At 34.8% G+C, this 23,751-nt stretch overlaps 1 protein-coding gene across 1 annotated transcript; it reads right to left on the bottom strand.

The window, feature by feature from the left end:
- Positions 1-298: 298 nt before the first annotated feature.
- Positions 299-22,738, bottom strand: LOC146530610 (uncharacterized). The gene is made up of 3 exons (XM_085199086.1): positions 22,431-22,738; positions 5,234-7,791; positions 299-1,513 (listed from the first exon to the last, which is right to left on the bottom strand). The coding sequence occupies exons 2-3, from the start codon at positions 7,789-7,791 to the stop codon at positions 1,399-1,401; spliced, it is 2,673 nt and encodes an 890-aa protein (XP_085055212.1). The 5' UTR covers positions 22,431-22,738; the 3' UTR covers positions 299-1,398.
- Positions 22,739-23,751: the final 1,013 nt, after the last annotated feature.

Below are 23,751 nucleotides of genomic sequence, written 5' to 3'. Positions count from 1 at the left end.
TAGCAGGGCAAGCACTATGACTGCACGTAGCATTAAGATACTCGGTTCTTCACTTTCCCGCATTTGGTACATTGTATTGCGTAGTATTTGGTCGAGCGTACACTTACACTTGTCATGCCGGAGCGAGCGACTGAAGGTAATTAATTACCCCAAGGGGGAAAACCCACATCCATAATAAAAACAGAAGCTACCCAGAGTACCCAGTTCCCACTGCTCCATTTTAGCGTTATAATTTGTCGCCAAAGTTTGAACTTATGAAATAAGGTATAATTTCAATTAACTAAAGAAAACCTCATAATATTTTTAAATATTAATTTTATTAAATTAAATAAATAATTTACATTATTTCCAAGCGTATTTACAACTTAGCGCGTCTATAATAATTTAAATAAATACAGTAAGTATTATATTAGCTTAATTCTTTCATAAATAATCTTAAAAGAACTTTGGATATAATAATATAAAGAAAATGAATACATGATGGAATAAGAACGCAATGAAATGGTAACGAAATGAGAAAAGCCGTATTTTTTAGGAACGCATTATGGCTAATTTCTTGTTGTGTTTTGGTTTGTTACTGACATCGTATACTTTAATTACAACTCGGGACCAGCGTCTCGGTGGAACTGATGACCATTGATCATCCTCAATCGGATGAATGATTCCACTTGTCCAGTCTCATGTAAGTCACCTTTTAATATCTGTTTTAGCCCAATTTTTCTTATGTTACTCTGAATTGTCTTAATTCTATAAATAAATAATCTTTCCTATCATCACAATTATAACGTAACTTAAGCCTAACAACATTTCTGTTTTACAATGTCATCATTTCATTTGTGCAAAAAGGTTCCAAATTTTTGTTTTTACCGTAAATTAGTTTTAATTTAACAGTTTTGATATTAAAATAATTATACTTGTATAGTCATATCCACATTTCAGTAAATACCTTAGTTTCATACTAATTTAGTAATCATAAAAAATAAGTTTTAAATATATTTGGATTTTACATTTACAAAGTTATTGCTCGGTCACGTTTCGTCGGTAAGTTTATTAATTTTTACGTAATATTCGTCATTTGCTCGAGTCGCATTATCGTGCCGTCGATTTCCTCTCGATTTACTTTCATTCGGATATAAGTAGGATATTAAAATACTTATTACTTTGTTATATAAGTGAGGTAATGATTATATAGCATTCGATTACTTTTGTAAATGATTTTTTTTTTTATAATAAATACGTATAATATAAAAAAGAAGCTTTTGGAATTACAGCACTTAAAGAAAATCTTTGCGTTAAATTAAAATTTCAAATCCATATCTTTTTAATGAAAGGTCAAGTAAATCAAGATTTGATCGCTGCTGTAGCGGCAATATGACTTGATTATTATGAAATGAGCATCTATCGTCGGGAGTTGCAGTAGAACCTGTTGCAGTCGTGGTCTCTGCTCGCCGCCATCACGTCGCCGAGGTGGTGCGCCACGGCCGACGCGCTCGCGCTGCTGCCGCGGGAAATCCTGAAAGTATTGCATTATATAATTAAAATAATATACTACATAGCCAATTAAATATTTTATTAAACATTCATTAATAGTATAAAAATAATTAATATTTGTTTCCGTTTTTACGTTCAGCTACAAAAATATTGCGTCATGAGCGCGCTTAAATGCCAGAGAATCAATTTATTTGATACCATATTATTAAAAATTAAGTAAATTAAATGGATTCTTTTTAATGCGCACGATCGATCGCCAGCCGCGGCTCACGAGTCACGAGCAGTGATAGAAACGAGCTAAATCATTTCCAAGGAAAGCAGAAAGTGAGGAAGATGATTTCCGCCGCTCAGAACTTGATTTATAACTACGTAGTTTTGTTTTTGCTCCTTCATTTGTAACTGAAGTTTAACGCTTCTATATTTTTTTATGACACCATTATTAAAAGATATTTTGAGTAGTATTAAGAAAGTATATATGTCATAACGCAAATATATAATTTTTGTGTCATAGTTAACGTAAAGTATTCATCAAATAAATGTAAAACGCAGCCGGAGGCCGCAAGTAAATAAATAATAAGTAGTTAGTGGGTTTCCGCTGGACAGAATGCGGTCGGAACACTTTCACCGTCACTTGTATCCGAGTGTTGCGTAACAATGTTACGCGTATCCGAGCACGCGCACTTTTGGCGGCAATCCGTCTGTGCTGACCGCATGTATTCAACATGGGTTTTCTTCTCTTTTTTCTCACGGTCAGATTTTTGTGGTTATTAAGTGAAAACAGTTTTGTTTTGTTCTGTTATGAAATATATAAATCATGTGTTAATATAATAATTATTTACAAATGACAATTATGTAATGCATATACGAGGTGGCGGCAATCCGTTTGTTCTGACCGCTAGATTAAATTACATGGTTTTACTCTTCTTTTATTATGTAATATATACATAAATTGTGGTTCTAGTCCCATTCGAAGAAAAATATTATGTTCATATCCCCGTTTTGGTAGAAAAAGCGCGGCATTGAGGTTCGTTACTCGACCCGCAGTCTTTCGAAAATTAGGCGGTGCGGGGGGAACGTAGTGTCTTAAATGTAATACTATTTTAGTGACCCATTTAGTAGAATGAAAATTATTATTTATAAACAAAAATTACGTAATAAGGCTACAAGTGTCAAAGCACGCGTAATTTTGGCGGCAATCTGTCTGCTCTAGTGGTTAATAAAAGAAAATGTGTCTTTTTTAGTTTTTCGTTTTGCTCTATCATAGTTAATATATTAAGATAATGTTGTAAAATTGTAAGAATAAAAATTAAAGTAAAAATTACCTTTACGATAAAGTTGTATTTTAGTCTGAGAGTGGGTGGTACCTATATGCCAATACAATAACTTTAATTTGGTTGTTAGATATATTTAAATGAAGCAACAACAACGTTAATTATTGATGATAGGTATATGATTACAATGCGAGTGCATCGACTTGATAATGAGATGAATTTTCATAATTGTGTTTGTTCTCAGTGACCTACTGCCATCATTTCTATTCGATATTAATGCAATAATTAAATTAAATTAGCGGCTATGCACTATTACATTGAATTAGTTGAAATAGCAAAGACTTTATTAATATTTATTAAGAAACAGTTGTTACGCGGTTTAATATGGTACTGTCACATGTTCTCATTCACAACATCGAGAGCATAATGTACTTTGAATAAATATATTCCTATTATTTTCTAAAATGATATTTGTATTAAATATGTAACCAACTTAAACTTATAAATTAGGTTTTGTGAACTTTCGCGCATTATCCACTCGCGAAGAAAATAATTAAAAGTGAGAAAAATTATCCACATCAAATCTCAGTGTGGCTTTGGCTACAATTCTTTGTCCACGCTGTAGCCAGGGTTTTCGAGCTGAACCAGTTGTTCATGTTATTAGCGTGTTAACCAACTGACTAACTAACTAACTACCAATTAAAGTTTTGAACGATTCAATAATGAGTAAGCACGAGTCTGTTACGATTACTGTAATCACTTTCACCTTCATTTCAACTCGCCTCTTTAACGGATTATTGCGTCACTTTTATATTTTTTATATTATTCATGTTTTTTTGGGTTCACGCTATATCCCGCATGTAGCAGGGGTCTCCTCTTTGCCGATTTCGAAAAAAAATCAGGTTGAGTGACGGAATTAAACGAACCACATTGTTTTGTTGTAACAGCGAGGAAATGGAAATAACTTATTTCTCAGAGTGGAAATCGAACCCGCGTCAGACTCCCCGACGTCCTTAATATAAAATTTATTTAAAGGTAACAAATAACTAAAAATATCCAATCTACTATGACTTCAGAACATGTATTTATTTGTATTTATATTTATATGTGTTTGGTATATAACAAGTATAAATTAAATAATATAATTATATCAGTGTAAATAAAAAAAAAAAATTTTTTTTGCTCATAGGACTGAGTAACAAGTATAAAATGTTTAATTTCTTTTATGGTAATAAATTTGCAAGAGATTTTGTGGCAAACATAAATTTATTTACTTAACATCCCATAAAATTGTTAATTTCCCCACAAAATTATCACCTTTCTAATGACAAAAAGAAAATAGTTGTTAGAGCGTGTCTGATCGCTTAAACCGCAAACACAAAAGTGTGAAGATGTTCCACTGGGCTACCCGACGGTGAAAGTGTCATCAAAATAAGTTCAGTTTTTTTACCTTCAAGTATATAGCAGGGTAGGCAGAAGCAACCTAGTGTTAAGAGACTCCGTTCCTATTAAGACAGTTTCGTTGTACATTATAAGACACTTTCGTTCTCCATATTAGAGCCGAATTCTGGAGTCGTTGCGTGTCGAGTGATGAACTTAACCTCGCACTTTGAGTCGTTACTAGAGAGGAAACTAAAATATTTAATTTCCTAGACTGAAAGTTGACCCCATGTGGGTCTGTAAACTTGTTGCGTTTACGCTTGTACTATTTATTGCGCATAGACTGGCTTAAACTGCTTGAAACTAGGGATGCCCTAAAATTCTAATTCTAAGAGTAAAAATTATTTTGTTAAGACAGATTCAAAATATAAGCGCTTCCTAAAAAACTAAAATATAATGAACACTTTAGAAACATTTAGTAGACGTACATTCACAATAGAATGTCACATGGTAATATAAAATGTTACCTAAGAATATCTATGAAGCAGATGAAAGTGTTATATGATACGTTGCACAACTAGTCAAGTGTATTGTTTACTCACACTCGGCTGACCTTTAGAAAGCTAGGTGGTTGCACCCGGAAACACTTGCTTAGCCTTGGATCGATTCTCTTCTTATATTTCATTTATATTTATATAGCTCTAGTGTTAATGACAATGAACTTACTTGTCCTTTGATGAAGCAATTACTTATAATTGGATAGTCCAATTTTCAGAATTACTGCCGAGCTTATTAAAGTTTTTCTACCTTACCTTTGATAGGTTTTTGTATTGAATTTAAATTACTAATAGTATAGACATCTGCCATTATTTAAAACGAACCTTTAGGCTGTGCTGGGAAGATAGAAAAAAATCAAGGATAAATTAAACTTTTTCTCTTTAGCGGGTATATCCTATTAGGATATATTAATAAAATGTCGTAATAAAATGTGGCTAAATACCCTGATTTGGAATATTATCTAAGGCCTACTTCCGAACCATATGAATTATTATTACTACAATAAATAATATGTACAAACTTAAAATACTTACATTTTTAATAAGGATTCCATTTTCTTCTCCATTGCGAACAGCGAATCCGAAGACTGAGATGTTAGCACTTTACAAAACGTAAACTTTGCACATTGTGAATCCCTCCAATCCGTTTGTTTTACAAGATCCATGGCTGACGACGTCAAACTGGATGACGGTGAATGTCTGTCTAGATGTTGTAAATCATCTGGCATTTCTTCTCCTAGTGATCTCTTTACACTGCGTCTTTGTCTAATAAAAATATTTTGATAAGGCTCGTAGAAGCTTACTGCATCTCTTTTAGCCCGGCTTTCGACTCCTTCTGGGGACATTACTACGTAAACGTTTTCGCTAGGCATTTTGTAATTATCGTCGTAAAACTGCTGTCTGCTTAAAATTTTCCTATCTATATCGTACGGCGCATTATTAAACGATCTTTTGTGTTCTTTTTCAATCTCATCAATTGTATCATCATCACCAGCACTGCGCATGAGATTGGCATCCAAAAGTCGACCAACTGCTACTGCTCCTAGGCCTAAGGCAGCTCCACCAGCCATTAATCCGAGAGCTGGCAACATAGCGGGCGCACCTGCTGCAGCTGCTACGCCTATTTTATCTTGGGCATATCTTTGACTTTGTATGGAATTGGATGGATAAAGGCCTAAATTGTGGGATATTTTATGTGTTGCTTCAACTAAAGGATCTAGGACGGGTTGGGTTACTTTCGCAATGGGTTCTATTAAGGGTCTAGTAAAGTGATGAACAGTTTGACTAGCCGTGTTAATTGTATCCTTCATAGAATCTGTAAATCTTTGCCATAGTGAAGGCTCGGGGGCTCTTTTAACGTAGCCGTAACCGTACGGGTATCTGTTTTGAGAATGATCGTAGTAAGAAAATTTGTTGTATTCGTCTTCGTAATATTTGTTGGCATTAGGAGCATTGCTCGAGCTCCGTTGTTGATTATAACCATTAATTGGTTCCATAGGGTATGGATGGGCACTTTTAGGAACATTTGTGTAATATTTAACTCTTTGCTCCTTGTTATAATGTTCAATATTATCACGTGTGGCTTTAGCAGGTTGCACACCAAGCTCAGGATGAGCATATTGAAGGACAGGATTTCTTACACTTTCATCAAAACCTGGTTTGGCATTATTGGGTGTGTACATTACAGAATTTGGGAAATTGACCTCTCCAGGATGTTGCAGCATACGTCTTTGAATGTGGCTTTCGGCGTACTCTAAATCACCATTGTGAGCTCGAGAGCTACGTCCACTAAAATAGTCTCGTTTAAGTTCTTGGTCGTTAATTTGTTTTATATATTCAATAAGCTTCGAATTAGCTACTTTTGAATTATCAGCTTTAGTAAATGGACCATAACCAGTTTTGAAATATTGAGATGCTTTTTTAGGTTTATAATATGTATAAGTTGAGGGTATGAAATCATCATTTTCAAATTTAACATTATCAAATTTTGTGAAGGGGCCATCATTTTGTTCAAAATTGTCCTGTTTGGTAAAAGGTCCTAAGTTTTGAGATGGTTCTGCCACAATTAAGTCAGGATAAACATCGGCTTCAGGTATGGCTTTTGGAGGAGTATACCCTTCAGGATAAGGGACTAATTCACCATTCACTACTCTAGCATTTCTCCATGTCTTTTTATCAGATTCATCGTCAGGCATTCTGATGCCTTGTATTTCCGGTATTCCGTCATCTCCCAAAGTTAGAATTGACCTTCCACGTTTATTATTATATTTGTCGATAGCTTTTTTAATGTACATCGGTTCAGAGCTTATTACAACTGGATCTGGCACTTTTAATGATTTTCCATCATCATCTTCAGAGACTTTTGTACTCACAACTTCTATATACACTGGATTCCTATCATTTTTTATTACTGGATTATGCGGATCGAATCTAAAGCTTTTCATCGGACTATTATAGTCCTTAAAGCTGGCTGATGTTATGTATACTTTTTTGTTTTCTGTCTTCTTTTCATTGTTATAGGTGGGATAATAATTTGATGTTTCAGGATCTGTTTCTGATTTCTTCCCATCTTCCTGGATATGTGATTCTGGGTAAACAGACACTGGTGACCAGTTGCCATATTCAGCTTTAACATCAGCGAAATCATCGTGTTTATTTCTATTTAGATAATAATCAAAACCAGCTAGATCGCTACTCACTGAACCAAAATGTAATTTACGCTGATCTCTGCTATCAGTTTTGTTTTTGTTGCTATCATCTGTATTGTTGAATCTAGCAGTTGTTAGCGTCGTTCTGACTGCAATCGTCGTAGGCGCAGGCGTCGTACTGCTGTACGTGGTCGACTTTGCGTCCTTTTTCTTAACTATTAGTTGAGTTAGATGACCTGATTTGGTCCTCACATTTAGGGTCTGAGTTTCGTGCGGATTCAGACTTCTGGAGACCTTCAGTTCAGTCCGCGTGGTCCTTGATGGTAAGATGGTTGTTCGTATCGTCTTTGTTGTTGTAGCATTTTCACTAGGGTCTGCTCTAATGCTGATTGCACAGAACAGGCAAAGGATGGCACATATCCGTATTTGGCTTACGGGAGCCATCTGAAATAGAAGAGAAGAGGACAGTTAATATTACTGATTATACGACCAATGAAGGTGGATATTATTAAATAAAATTTATATTTTACTTTAATAATAATGCTAGAATTATATCAATTTTATTTTATTTTTAAGTCTATAAATATTAAAATAATAAATACGCGTTAAAAATAAAGTATGTGGAAATGAATGAAATGAAAAATCGTTGCACTATCTCTACTCTTTTCCCTGATACATATAACACAAGCACAAATAACTTATTATTATTAAAAGTCGATATACTTTCCTCACGCAATTTAGATTTTTGCGTAGTCTGTTTTCTACTTTATCACAAAGGACAAGTTTCATTTAGAATCGAAATATTTCTAGTTTTCTCTCATGATATAATTCCAATACATGCATGTACCTGTTGTAATGAACTATTTCACACAAACCTACATACATTCTATAATACTATACATGTTTGGCCAACTAAGCACAATGTGAAACTGACCTTTATAATATACCGAACAGACACTAGCCACTAGACACTAGACAGGCACCGACAACCAAGACGTATGGCTGACTCGAGCTGGTATAACTTATATAACTATATCTTTATTCATTGACTTTCTCGTCAACATTATTTTTATGCGAATAAATATGATGGTGGCGTGTATTATGCTAATTTATATTGTTTTTTCTTATTATATATTGTGTGTTATGTTGTATTCTTTATTTTTTTTACTTTTATTTGCGGCGTTGACTGACGCTAAGTTCTGTCAGTAAACACGTAGTGTCTGTTGGGATTTGGAAGGGTTGATTTTTGATAGCTTATATGATGTAAAGTTGTAAACTAGTCGTCGCCCGCAATTTATTTTGTGTAGATTTTAAGGTATAAAGTGGAAATCCCATGTTATGATATCCCTATTCTAGTTAATATACCTGTAGTAGACTTATAATCTATTATAGTAAGCTCTTTTAACAGTTGTTTAATAAATATGTAAGTAAAGTCGAGCTTGAACGATGAAAATAATGTAGACCGAACATTTCTAGCGATTGATTTATTAGTGAAAGTAAAGGAAAAGGTGACGAGATATGTGACCGTTCTTCAACTTTGATACTGCATTATAATGAATTGAATTAAGTTACTTTTACATTTATACACCTACATATGTATTTAAAAATAAAAAATGTCTCTTCTCACAATATAACTAAGCTATTTTTTGTTCATTGTGAAGTTTACATTTTATACCACCTGTAAACTTAATTACTTAATTATGACGCTATAATCTAGCAAAATATAAGTTATTTGCAACACTTTTTTTTGTGCATATCATTCTTATTTACGAAAACTATATTAATATATTATATAAGAATGACATTGGTTGTCCTTGGAGAACAAAGTATGTATTGACAAGGCTAAAGTAACGTAAACAACTAAACACTTTGGACGATCCGACACAGACATGTAGGTAAACATGACGTTATACATGTAAAGACATGTAAATTAAAAGATATATAAATATTTCAATTTCCTACAAAAATAACAAAATCTACAAAGACACATATAATTAGGTATACAAGAAAAGAGACGTGTTGTAAACTTGTAAGTGTCGTTAACTTGCGTTACGATTTCTCAACTACTTACTACAAATAGTAAGACGGTAACTTTTATGCGTTCGGAATATTAAAACTATTCATTGGAACGAAGTGAATTTCACAATTTACTTTGGAAGAGTAAATTAAAGTTTATTAATATGTTCGAAGTGTTATTCCATACTAAGAAAAAAATAATTTTTCTTGAACCGTGCATGGTTTCTAACCACTGAGCCTCAGTGCGCTTGGTCTGCTTGGATGTCAGTCTAATTCATCCATTACTTTAATTATTCCTATAGTAATTACGAGTAATACAAAACTGTTCCGTTACTGAGTGATTGACAGACAACGTAGGACGGAGCCTCTGGACTGTCCAACAGTTGAAATTTTACATGTTTGTTAGGAAGTACAGTGGAACCTTTATTCACCAGGGGAACCTTTATTTTTACCGTTATTTTTACGAAAACGGGGAAAATCCGCTTAAGGTCGAGTCGGTTTCGCCTACCGAGACTTCCGTAACGAGAAGCCTGACTTTTTCTGTATTATATTAGATATTTGATATTAATTTCAACTTGATACTTCCACGCGACCTTGAGACAGACGGTGGCGTGACAGACGGACAGATTGACAACACAGTGATTCTTTCTATACGGATTCCATTTTTATCTTGTGAAGGACGAAACCCTAAAACCGAGTTTTTGTATTTTACCCTTAAATCCACGCACACAAAATTGCAAGCGACTAAAACCAAAAAAATATTCGTACATCTGTTATTTATTAGAGCATAAACAATTAAATAGTAAGTTTGTTCAAAGATCTAATTTAGATATGTTTCACGGCATTCAACATAATTATAGTTACGTAATTAACTAAAAAGCACCTGCCTAAACAATTGGGTATGTTCTATACAAAAATCTACTTTTTGATTTATAATATAACATAGTATATCGTATCTCTTCATGCATTTGATAGGATTTATAGGAATTAAGATTCGCACAGAAAACCTAGTGAAGTCATTCTCTTTTTAATTTTATCCAACTTCGCGGCTAACGGAGTGTTTTAACACTGGCTTTCCTGTGCCTACCTTGCTATAGGTATGTGGGACACAGCGTGAAGTTCCGAAACTTTCTATTAATTCCGTTTTCTTGCACTACCTTATCAACATGCAATGTCTACCCTCCTACGTGCGGGTTATAGCGTGAAGGTGAACATCCCCTTGATTGGAACTTAGACAGGCGTTATAATTAATAGTTTATTTGTATTCAACAACAATAATTATTATAAAACAGCAATAATCTACGCAGTTCATGTAGGCCGCGCGGCGTGCGCCTTTCATTTTCTTTTCTCTTAGGTTTCCTCGTGTGTACGATGGAAAATATTTTCACATACGACACCCATAGTAGAAAACTGAGTATATTGTTATGAAGATTACACTATTTATGTATACATTTGTACGTGTTGCCATACGAAGAAATTATGAATAAAGGATTTGACGTAATAATTATTGTGTATAAGTAGATTCTGGATTCGATTCCTTTCGATTCGGGGGAACGAATTATTTAATATTTTCATTTCATCGCTCTGGTAATAGACAAGACGCGCCATTAGTTCCTCCACTAGATACGCAGTATTTCTAAAATTCGGAGATATGTGTCTTAACACTAGGTTCCTCTGCCTTACTATATTCAGGGCACAGAGTGAAGCAATAAAAGTAAAACCAAGTTGAAATAAACGAATAATTGATCAAATGGAATGAGTCATTTAGTGGCAACATTTGTTTTTATGTGATAAATGCCTATATTATAGTGTCACTCGAGCAGGACGCGGGCGGTGCCGGCGGTGGCTGCAGTGGAATACAATAAAAGGTCACGCTTTCACGATGCAGGTTTTAAATGTGCATGCGATAATCAGAGCGGCGCAAACAAAACTACGTACTACTAAGTAAATAAATTATAAGCAAAAAATCATTTTTAGAAAAAGCTTTTATTTAAACGCTTTAAAAAGGAGAAAATAAAATTTGTCTTTTAAATTTTAACTATCAACTCATAACCTCATTGTACACAATTTATATGATCATAAAAGCTTGTCGCGTTAATCAATATTTATTTAAATTGAAACTTTAAAAATTGAAACTTAGCAGATTTTACATAATTAAATTAGCACTAGTTTAGTTACACAAGTAAATCGCGCGACAAGCTTTTATGATCATATAAATTGTGTACAATTAGGTTATGAGTTGATAGTTAAAATTTAAAAGACAAATTTTATTTTCTCCTTTTTAAAGCGTTTAAATAAAAGCTTTTTCTAAAAATGATTTTTTGCTTATAATTTATTTTTTACTTTTTAGTTACCACTGGCTAGGTTTCTCACACGAGAGACATGTACCACGATTCCGCTTCTATGGTTAGGAATGCTGTTGGCGACACTAGACCCTTCCCGATTACAGTGGGGGTTCACCAGGGCTCGACTCTTAGTCCATTCTTATTCAATGTAGTGCAGCCACCATGGCTGATGATGTATGACGACGACATAGCACACATTGACGAGAACCGACTGACACTAGAGCGTAAAGTGAACCTCTGGAAGGGTACGCTTGAGAACGGCGGTCTTAAACTAAATGTGTCGAAGACCGAGTACATGGCCTGCGGGAGCCCGGACTCGAGCACGATCCTTATAGGTCCTGAGCCAGCCGTTAAGTCAGAAAAGTTCAGGTACCTTGGATCCGTTATGCACGAGTCTGGAGGCATCGATCACGATGTCCATGGCCGGATAAGTGCTGCCTGGGCCAAATGGCGGGAGGTCACTGGTGTGGTCTGTGACCGAAGAAAACCGCCAAGCTCCAGGAATTGATATACAAGAGCATCATACGACCGGTTCTTTTATACGGCAGCGAATGTTGGCCAGCACTATCTCGGTACACTCAGGAGCTTCACGTCACGGAAATGAAGATGCTGAGGTGGATGTGCGGCGTAACGCGGTCTGACCGCATACGCAACACATTCGTTCGAGGTAGTCTTGGGGTCCGTGACGTAGCGGATAAGCTCCAAGAGCGTCGCTTGACATGGTTTGGCCACGTTACGCGCCGGGCTAAGAACTATGTTGGACGCAAGTGCCTTGCTATACCAGTTCCTGGGGCGCGACCTCCCGGACGCCCAAGGAAGCGCTGGTTGGATGTTGTGATGCCGGATATGAGAGCCAATGGTCTCACCACCGAGGACGCAAAAGACCGCTCAAAATGGAGTAGGTTGAGTAGGAAGGCAGACCCTGGCAATAGCCGGGATTAATGCCAGGGGGAAGAAGGTTTCTCACACTAGATGTCATATTATTTTTCTAATTATTCTCGGCAAGCCCTTTCATTTGATACCCGTATTGCAGATGTGAATAAATAATAACTATTCCGCCATCTTAGATATTCCGCCATAGTGGATTTAGAAAAACCTCACATTTTTCGAGTTACTCTCAACGAGCCCTTTCAATAGATATCCATATTGTAGAAGTAGACTAAAATTAACTATTCGGCTATCTTGGATGGTCCGCCATATTGGATTTAGAATGACGTTAGATTATTTATCGTGTTGCTCTCAATGAACCCTTTCATATAATATCCATATTGCAGAATTGCAAAAATAATAACTATTCGTTCATCTTGGATGGTCCGCCATATTGGATTTAGAATGACGTTACACTATTTTTCCAGTTACTCTCAATAAGCCCTTTCATTTGATACCCATATTATAGAAGTTTATGAAATATAACTATTCCGCCATCCTGGATGGTCCGCCATATTGTATTTAGAATGAAGTCACAAACCTTATCGTGCATTGTCATCCAAACCAATCGTGTATACAAAATTTCAGCTCAATCGTACGAACATACCTTTCATTATATGAAAGCAGGAAAAACTTGAATCGTGTCAATTCTATTGGATTTCAAGTGATGTCACATTATTTTTCTAATTGTTCTCGGCAAGATCTTTTATTTGATACCCATATTGCAGAAGTGCATAAATAATAACTATTCCGCCATCTTAGATGTTCCGCCATATTGGATTTAGTATAACGTCACATTATTTTTAGAGTTACGGTCAACGACCCATTTCATTTAATATCTATATTGTAGAAGTAGACCATAAAGATACTCGGCTATCTTCGATATCCTCCTTATGGGTTTTAGAATGACATCACATTATTTTTCGAGTTGCTCTCAACGAGTCCTTTCATTTGATACCCATATTGTAGAAGTACATTAAAAATAACAATTCCGCCGTCTTGCATGGTCCGCCATATTACATTTAGAATGACGTCACATATTTTATCGTGCATTGTCATCCAAAGTAAACGTGTATACAAAATTTCAGCTCAATCGGTTGACGATATCTACTTCAAAATTGAGCTCTAAGATTTCACCCGAACCCACATACATACATTGCAAGTTAAATAAAAGCTTTTAAAAAATCGTTCTTGTCATTTATTTTTTTAATTGTAAGTGGCGATTATTCAGGAAAATATTTTTTTTTGTTTCACGCCTTATCCAGCACATAGTAGGAGTGGAACCTGGTAATCTTGTGTTAATACACTCCGTGGTGGCAGAAAGGCCGATGGTTGTGCGGTGACTTTTAGATAGGAATAGTGACTAAAAATCTAAAAAAAAACCGGACAAGCGCGAGCTGGGCTTGCCCATCGAGGATTCCGGACAAAAATTAGAGGTTTCGAGCTTTTTCTGAAATTCAAGCTTAGCTAAGACAAAGTAATTTCAATTGATACCTGACTTGAACTAGCGGTTTCAACATTTTGTACTACTTTTTTTAAGGGTGTTATTTTTAGGATTTAAATACAAGTGTATAGTTTTCTGATTTTTCCTGAGTAAGCACTACCTGTAGATGCTAGCTGCCAAATTTCATAATTCTAGGTTAGCCGGAAGTATCCTATTAATGGATGGCATAGATTCAGATTATATAAATGAATTGAATTTTAACTCTATCTCTCCAAACGCTCCTGAGATAAAGGCTTTTGACAGACAGATGGACAAGAAAGTGACTTATAAGGGTTCTTTTTTTCTTAAAAGGTGCGGAATCCTAAAAAAATTAACAATCAAAAAAATTTATATTTATATACAAACATACACATATAAATAGTAAAAGATCTCATCAAGCAAGTAAAGCAAGGAGCTCATCTTAATGTTGAGAGCAGTAATTTCTCCGAGACGAGCGACGAGCGAGGTGAACGCCCCGCTTGTCCGGCCACCATGAAAGTGAAATCGTGATAATTCCCCTACACAGGAACTGGATGTTGTCTCTACAGAAACGCTGGACCAGAGAAAAAAAACATTTTCTCCGACTGTATTAGAATAGAAAAGTTGCATAATTTTAAACTTTTGGAATATCATGATTAATGGCCTTGATTATAAACACGTCTGTGTCTCCGTTTGTGGTAACACGGCAACGCGCGGCGTTGAGTCCCACCACTCAACATGCTTCGAAAATTCAGCAAAAAGTGGGGAATGAAGTGTTTTAGTATTAGGTTCCTCTGCCTACCCTGCTGTATACATGGTGGATACAGTGTGGAACTAATAAGTAGAAAATATTCTTTAAAATCGATTTAAAGACACCTTTATACAATAACTCGCCAAGTGGTCTATATGATGTAGTCATACGTAATTCTGACCATTGAAGAAAATTATACCTACTGTATGAGAAGTCGACGCAACAGAGTATACACGTTCATTTTCGGAGAAAATCTTTATCTCCCTCAAATACGGTCCATAATGCGGAGAAATAAAATATATATGGACAACCATTGTGAATGATAAACAAAGTTCTTAGATCATCCATCCAAAATAGTTGTTAGATTCACACTGAATTCCGCATAAAACGAGGTAGACAGAAAAATTATAGAACACTATAATGGCTCTCCGGTCTTTGCGGTTCGACTGATTTCGAGGCACTGCATGTTGAATAGTGTGTTCGTAAGTGTGTAACATATTTAGAAAATAAACAGATTTATATAAATATTTAAATCTGTTTATTTTCTAAATATGTGTGTATGTATGGTTATCAGTTGTCCGAATACGATAACGAAGCTAATTAACATTACAACAGGTAAGTTTGACATTAAAAATATAAATAATTTCTTTTAAATACCTACTGTATGTTAAATACAAACAAACCCGAAGGCGAACATTATCATACGAGGTATTTGTAACGCTTGCATTCTCTACGTCTCCTGCATTTTAAATGCCACTTCACTCTCGATTTCTGCAAGAGTTGCGACATCGGCGGGTACCTACTACATACTACATGCAAAACAATTCTGACATTCTAGGAATACTAATGTACGAGGATAGGGGCGCAGCTACGTCATTTTCTATTTCTATGAAGCATTTATACTATATTTTATTATTTAGATACAAATAAGTTAATCAACTTCACGCTGTAACCCGCATACGGCTGGGTAGGCAGAGGCAACATAGTGTTAAGACTTGACTTAATGATTATTTTACTTCTTGAAATCTACTTTTTAGGTAAAATTAACGTTTTTTAATTAGGTGCATATTTACCATCAAAGATAAGTTGTATGTACGTGGACGAGCCCTTTAAGTTCTGCCTTTACTTAAATGTCAAGAGATAATATCGCAAAAGACATGATAGGTTGAAATTATATACCTTAAATGTATATAAAAATAGTAATTTTATATCAATATATATCTCGCTCGACCGTTGTTATTCCACTCCATGTACTCTACCTAATTTTCGAGATAGTAAAAGAGAGAGACGCGGAGAGCTGCTATTAGTGTTTTAATCAGAGTGAGGGAATGATAATGATTCATCTGGTCGGTTCTCGAGTTAGTATGCTTACCGTCTCAACGACCAACACCGTCAACGGAGGCCTTTATTAAATTAAATTAGTTAACTCATTATTATTTAGACAGCGGGAACCCGCTGGATTCAAAGTGCGCAGGACCGGACGAAGTGGCGGGCATTAGGGGAGGCCTATGTCCAGCAGTGGATTTTAAAAGGCTGATGGATGGATGGATGGAAGTTATTTAATTTATTTATCAAACACATGTGAGAGATGAGAATATTGAATATTTAAAAGATAGTATATTAATATAAAAAATTGGAAAACTATTGTAATAACTATCTATGTCATGTCACAAGCGTGTGTCATTGTGTTACGAGGCCAAGGTTTTAAGAATGTCCATACAAGGGATGCCATGTCCATATAGTTCTTTCCTAATACGGAAGTTACGCAAGCAAGGAACTGGTACAAATATGAACACCGCAAAATATATCTATATAAATACGATTAAGAGACCGTCGTGGTACTGTGGCACCGGAGCTTATAAAATGACAAGATGCGGCGTTAAGTTGCGCTACTAAATAAGCAGTCTCTCAAAAATGGTACGGAAACTTATAACATCGTTAGAAACGGAGTGTCTTAACATTAGGTTTCCTCTGCTTACTACTTACTATTATAAGTGGGTTCAGCGTGATGTTAACAAAAAAATTACACAATTTTTTTAAGTGTCAATACTAGTGTATATTAATATTAAAATATGGCGTAAATCGTTAGGCGAAAAGAAAATCTCCATCCAATTAAATTACGAATGAAATATATTATATTGTCCATAAAAATGTTACATAGTATTCGTCGTCATCACAACACAGCAAACAAAAACGATATTTGCAAAAACGATTAATTTTATTAAGACAATATTTGAGGCCAGCCGCGACGCAGGGACAAATTTGGTGGAAAGTACGGAGCGGAAGTGCATTAACACTAGGTTCTCATTAGAAACTTAAATAATATTAAAGATCCAATACTATTATATAGAAACCAATCCAATACTATTTGCATTGCAACTTGTCAAGAAGAAGGCTGTATTGAATATCTCTAACTCGTACCTCTAGAGTGAGTGGCCAGTGAAAGTGTTGCGTCACGTTACGTGGACGGCGCGGTGTGGCTGGTGCGGTGTGTTGAGTAACTGGCTATAGTATAGCAGAGGACACCTAGTGTTAAGACATTCTGTTACCATTGTACCACCTAAGTATAATATTTAACATTGATAGACATCGCGTGACAAAAACTAATAATAGTAATGCGTGTTAATAAATAATCAGTTATCTTTCATCTTCTGACACTTCAATTATTTCCGATACAGACAATTTTTACCAACATATTATTACCATTTAATCGTAAAAGCTTCAGGCTTTTTCACGCATAACTAGTTATGCGTGAAAACAGCGTGAGGCTGAATAGAACATTAGGTTTAGGACAGCTAAGTGTCTAAACCTGAACACCAAGACCAGTTTGAGTGTTTAATATATTTATATTATATTTAATAGTTGACAACCTTCATACAATTTGGGTGTAACTGTGTCACGTTACATTTTAACCGTAAAATATAACTATAAACTACTAAATTACTTTCGTGCAAGAAAATGGGATCGAGAATTTATATAAATAAGATATTAGCAGCGATATTGTTAGTGGCGCAGGGGCACGAGCTGTCGGCTTTAAATGCGACAGATTGTGGGTTCGATTCGTACTCGCCCCGGTTACGGCGTTAAGTTCTGTCATTTAACATTGTATCGGAGAGCTAAGTGTCTTGACATTAGGTTCTCTCTGCATAAGGTGTACCTTCTTTTTCTACACCGTGCGGGAAAAAGCGTGAAGCTGGTTTTTATCACTGAATCAGAACATCAAAACTAGCGAAAGACGAAACATAATTAGCATTTTCACACAATAATGTTTTTTTTGCAACACAATTATTCTCTTAGTTATTTTGATAGCTTTCGTCACGCTGAGAAATAATGTCAAAAGGTGATTATTATATGAGACTTTCTCAACTGCGAAATGCAATACTACGTACCTAGGAGTTATTTAAAGAAGTTAGTTATTAGAATAAAGATGCGAGGTCAGTCATTGCGCAGGGGTACCGGTACCCGTTCCTAGGAACGCGGGTTGTGGGTTCGATACCCTTTCGACTTCCTCTGCCTACCCTTTATTGTACGTACTGGTACTGGTACTGGTACTGGTACTGGTACTGGTACTGGTACTGGTTGGCTGATTGATTATGGAGGGTTCTGATGTGGCGCATATAGCAAGTCAGACAGAGAAAACAATGTCTGGACACTCTTTTCACGATCACTGTTTATTGCCCAAATTCAAGATATTGCCTATTGAATGCGGTACTCAACGCTGCACTCGTACAATAAATAAAACTATTATAATTGTGCATACTTGTATAATTATGTATAATAGCAAAAGTAGTTGTTGTTAGACTGGCCCACCTCTAAAGTGGACAAATACGTAGGTATAATTTAAGCGATTTCTCCATACACTTGATAATAGCATAGAGTAGAGTAGGTACCTACTAGGTAGTGTGTAGAATAACGGGCGCATGTCTCGAGGCATCTGTCATTTTGTTTATAATGTTCTAGTTTATAGGGTCAACGTGGACAACGTATGGCCGAAGTGAAAATGTTTAGCGCTCGCGGCTCCGCCCGCTTGAACTACACTATTATTTATTTAATAATCTAAATTACTTTTGTTATGATAGTAAACCGTACTTTAAAGATAGTATATGTACATTGAAAACTACATTTTCAGCTAATTTAAGAAAATAAATGTAGCCAAAATTGTCTCTTTGTTTGCATTTGGGTTCTACTGTACTGATAAATACCCACAATAACATGTAGGGACAACGATAAGTTATAATTTTATATATTATATAGATATAGGTAGATAATAGAACGAAGCGTCCTTATCTTAGGTTCCCTGTGCTTACTTTGCCATACGGGCAAAATAGGGTAAAAGAACGGAATTATATTATAAAGTACTTTTGCCCAATCCACAATGTGGAGCAGACACTTACCTAAATTTAAATTAAAAAGAAAATCTAAATGTAATAACAGCGACAGCACAAAAGCACAATTATTTTTAAACGTTTTAATTTTTCAAAAAAGTGGAGGTTCTTTTAACCGGTAACTAAACTTTTTTTATAATTAACAAGTAGTTTCACGTGACTTTAACTTGAAGTGGAGAATCCCGTTTGTTCACGTTTCCGAAGAAATATACCAAATTTGAAGTTTCTAAGTTTTGTTTCCATATCGTGACTCAGCAACGGAAGAGTTTTATATATACTTAATATATAAATGAGAAATTATTAAACAAGAATATTTTTTATGAGTTTTCACGTTACTTTTTGTTTTATACTTTATATACATTATCATTCAACTTTCTAGTGCTTGTACATAATATAACGAGGTAATATACGCGCCATCTTCCTCGTAAACGGACGACGTAATGTACGGACTTAGCTAGTTTTCATTTTATCTTTGTTTTTCATTTTTAAAGTAGATATTGCTCCTCTTTTTTAAGCAATGTTTTTTATTGTCTTAAAAAAATTATAGTTTCAATATAAAGTAATTAAATAAGTGTATAATTATTAAATTTAATAAAGGTTATTAGATATGCATTAAAAGTCATTTTTCTATAACCTGTGCAACTAGTCTGTACTACAATTAAAGTCTTTAACTTAGGACAAAACAGAGTTTCATTATGTAATCAGTACACTTCACTACATTTTTCAATTTCCGCCTAAATATAGACATGGCGTTAATTAACGAACCTAAACCTCCAGGGCGTCGTATCTAATTGTAAACACGATGGTGGCGGGTTCGACACCGGGGTAGTGACTACATTTAATTTCCTACTTCTACCATTTTGGTAGAAGCTAAAAGGAAAAAAAATAAGAAAAAGAAGGAGAGCTTTAAAAAACCTTAAATTTAACACCACCGTTGTGGGTCCCAATCGGGGGAATAAAAATATTTTACTTCCTCCCTCCCGGAATCCCTCCACGAATCAAAGCGCGCCGTTGTGAATATATCTTAAACATTGTGCGGTGCATGGAAAACAAAGTATTATAACACTAAATTCCCTTCGATTACCCTACTTTATGCGGGATACAGCGTGAAGCTAAGATAAAAAAAGAATACAAAAAAGTGTTAATAATATATAAATGACTATCACACCTGTCGCTCCGTGAAATCTCAGTTTTCAAACACTTTTTATTTTATTGGGAAAGTCATTATGTTCCCATGTTCGGTAACCGCTCTAGTTCGCACAATACGTTAATAGTATCTGTTCTCTATACAACATTTATTATCGAAATTAAACTTTATCTGTGAGACATAAGGTCCTTTTTAAGTAAGTTGTTCGTTTAGTTGAGGCCTATACAAAAACGTGTGTCACTTTTGACAAATCGATTTTGTAACAGTTATGTAAAATTTGTACTCAATATCGATAATACTAATATTCCAGGATCGTATATATTATTTGTAAAGAATTAAGTATTAATAAATTAACTTTCATTAAATAAACAAAATAAAAAATATAATAGAGGAAATAGATACTAATGAGTATATAGAATTGATATTCTGCTTTACAATAATATGGCTGAAATGCAAGAAACACTGGTTTCTATGTCAATGAACTGCGACAGTACTGTGCGGTGTACAGTCATTCGCTGCACTAGTTATACTTTACTTTTGTATTTCTTTACTAATTTCCTTATTTAGAATTATTTTATTTACTTTTTATTTTTTAAGCTTCACACTGTATAAGACCTCTGTCTAAGACAATCCCACGTACTTCCCTATTTTCTAGAGCTTGCGTGGTGAGTGGCGGGACTCAACGCCGCGCCTTCTATTTATACTAGAACGAGGACCTCTCGATACCTAATTTTATTTGATTTACATTACTTAGAAATAAGTTTTATAAAATTATCAAATTATTGTTTCTTAATTGATAATAAATATTTTTTTAATAGAAACGCGTGAAAGAATTGCTTCATAATTTGTTATCTATGACAATATATGTCTTTATTTTTCACCATTCATGTTTCCATAGTCATTTTGTAAATTAGTTTTATATCAGCGAGCAAAACAATATTCATTTTAAATGACAGCCCTATTGTCCAAGCGCAAGCTGGATGATTGTTGTCCATATAAAGGAAAATGTAGCATAAAAAAACTGTTACCTAAAAAATAAACGTTGCATCAGGAAATAAATTATACACAGTATTTAGTATGAAGCAATACTATAATACCTACACTTACTACTTACTACAAATAATAGTACACTCGACGAGACAACTAAGTGTTCACACGTACGTTCCCGTACTATTGCGTGACGCACGAACACACTACTAAATAAGTATTTTACATTCATAATTAATTTGGAGGCAATTTAATAGAAATACACACCTTATTTTCATATTAAATATTAGTTACGTTACTTTTTAAACGTTTGAAAGTAGGAAAATTAAAAAAGATCTATGCAAAGAAATATTTCGTTATACCTTTTGATTTTTTAAAATTTGATTTTGATATATCTTGTATTAGATATTAGTGCGTTAGGCTTAGTTTTCATACGGGAAAAAAGTAGATACTAAAATAAATCCCGAATTAAAATATGGAGTTATTGGCCGGAAGCGAGTACCGTTAATAAGTTGTGACCGCCCTGAAGTTAGGTTTTCTGAACTTTTGTGCATAGTTCACTCGAAAAGAAAGTAATCAATAGTAAGAAAAAATCCTGAAATCACCTCTGTGCACCATCTACAGCTGACTCCAGGGCGGCCACAACATGACTCTACTGTAGGTACCTTTGTGTACATTTGAATAGAATATTTTGAATCTGTCTGTAAATCTACATTTGATAGTTTGCACTAATATAATATGTTCGTATAAAATTATTATACAAATAACTTAGCACCAATATGAAGGACGATTGCTTATAATTCAACGTGATTGTGTAATTCTTTCAATAAGCTTTAAACTATCCTTAAAGCAATATTTAAAACTATTAATAATAAAAGATATATATTATATAAGAAACAGTAACGGCCTCGACCACAAGAAACAATCCTAAATTGTTAAAAACTTAATAATTTCTAGATAATCCAAAAAATGTAATAAAGAATAAAAATGAACAATTAAGAAAGGGTAAGTTTACATATCTACATAGCACGGTTCGTATTCGCACCTCGGTTACACAACTCACCGCTATATGTCCCGTCGAGTAGAAAGTGAAAATCAGCGCAGGCGCATGCCTCGGTCTCACTTTCCTTCACACACTCCTTTTTTCAAAGAAAAAACTTCAAAATCAACTAAAATTCCAATTTTTAAACTAATTATATCAAACAAAAATCCAAATTTTATATAATTTATCGATTTTTTTTGGTAAAGTCTCTTAGTTGCGGTTGTAGGTTTTTGCGTAACACAGAACTGTGGAATGGGCAAAAGTTTAACTGAAATGGTCACAGCACAGTAGTGTGTGGGCAGAGGCGTCGGGTGCGACTGACGACGGACGGACGCCGGTGAGAGCTCGGTGCTGGCGAGAGGTGGAGGTGGAGATCTTGGTTTTATGCTGCATTTAATACTTTTAAAAGGTGACTCTTGGATTCTTAAACAAATGCTATTTTTGTGGATAATTTCTTAAAATGCAATTTCTTTTTGTGTGTTTACTGTCTTTTTTTTACATATATGGTAATATGTTGTTTCTTTATTGGGTATCGTCGTAGTCAGTTATTTTTTTGGTTAACAAGTTGCCTTTGTTGAAAGAAAGGTAAAGCTTTTCAAATCACATTTTACTATAAAATAATTAATATTCCATTGTATAAACAGAAAAAAAAAAAAATTTCTTTGCCAAAAGTCGAAAAGAATGTCGATTTACACATATTAAGTGGCTTTCATCAAAAATGAGTGAAGCTTATATAATGACGAATAGCGAGCGTGCCGATGACGCTAGTTGTTCGGGATCGCTGGCTACGAGCACAAATATGGTTGCAAACTTAAATGTCTGTACTAATATTATTAAACTAAATGATTTGTTTGATTGAACTTGATAATTGCTAATCTCGGGAACTATTGATTCGAATTTTAAAAAAATTTGACGTTCCCTACTTTCCACCGAATTCTGAAAGCATTGCGCGTTGAGTGTCGGGACTCACAACCGGCGGGCTTACAATTAGAAGCTCTACCACTGCGGCACGACGACTTACGTAATCATTGTTCCTGTAGTTTTGGATACGGGAATAATAAAAACAACAGTGTCACGTGCCTCTTGATGGTTCTTACACATCTTACATTACTTGTAGTTATTAACTTTGGTTAATTGCACTATTTGTTTATGTTAAATTTGTAGAATATATTATAATATAAATGTATTTACTTATTCATCATTTCCATACTTGTTCGTATATACTTTACATGTATGTAACTAAGAGTATACTGTATTTGAACCTGTATACTTGAGTAAGTGCACACTGCACACACAGGCAGGCACTGTGCGCAGGGTGCGCAGAGGGTATCTGGGAACCCAG

This window comes from Heliconius melpomene, chromosome 16 (genome assembly GCF_056956725.1).
Source record: "Heliconius melpomene rosina isolate 202511_hmr_F chromosome 16, ASM5695672v1, whole genome shotgun sequence".
Classification (NCBI taxonomy): Eukaryota; Metazoa; Arthropoda; class Insecta; order Lepidoptera; family Nymphalidae; genus Heliconius; species Heliconius melpomene.
This window is presented reverse-complemented; position numbering and strand designations above follow the sequence as displayed.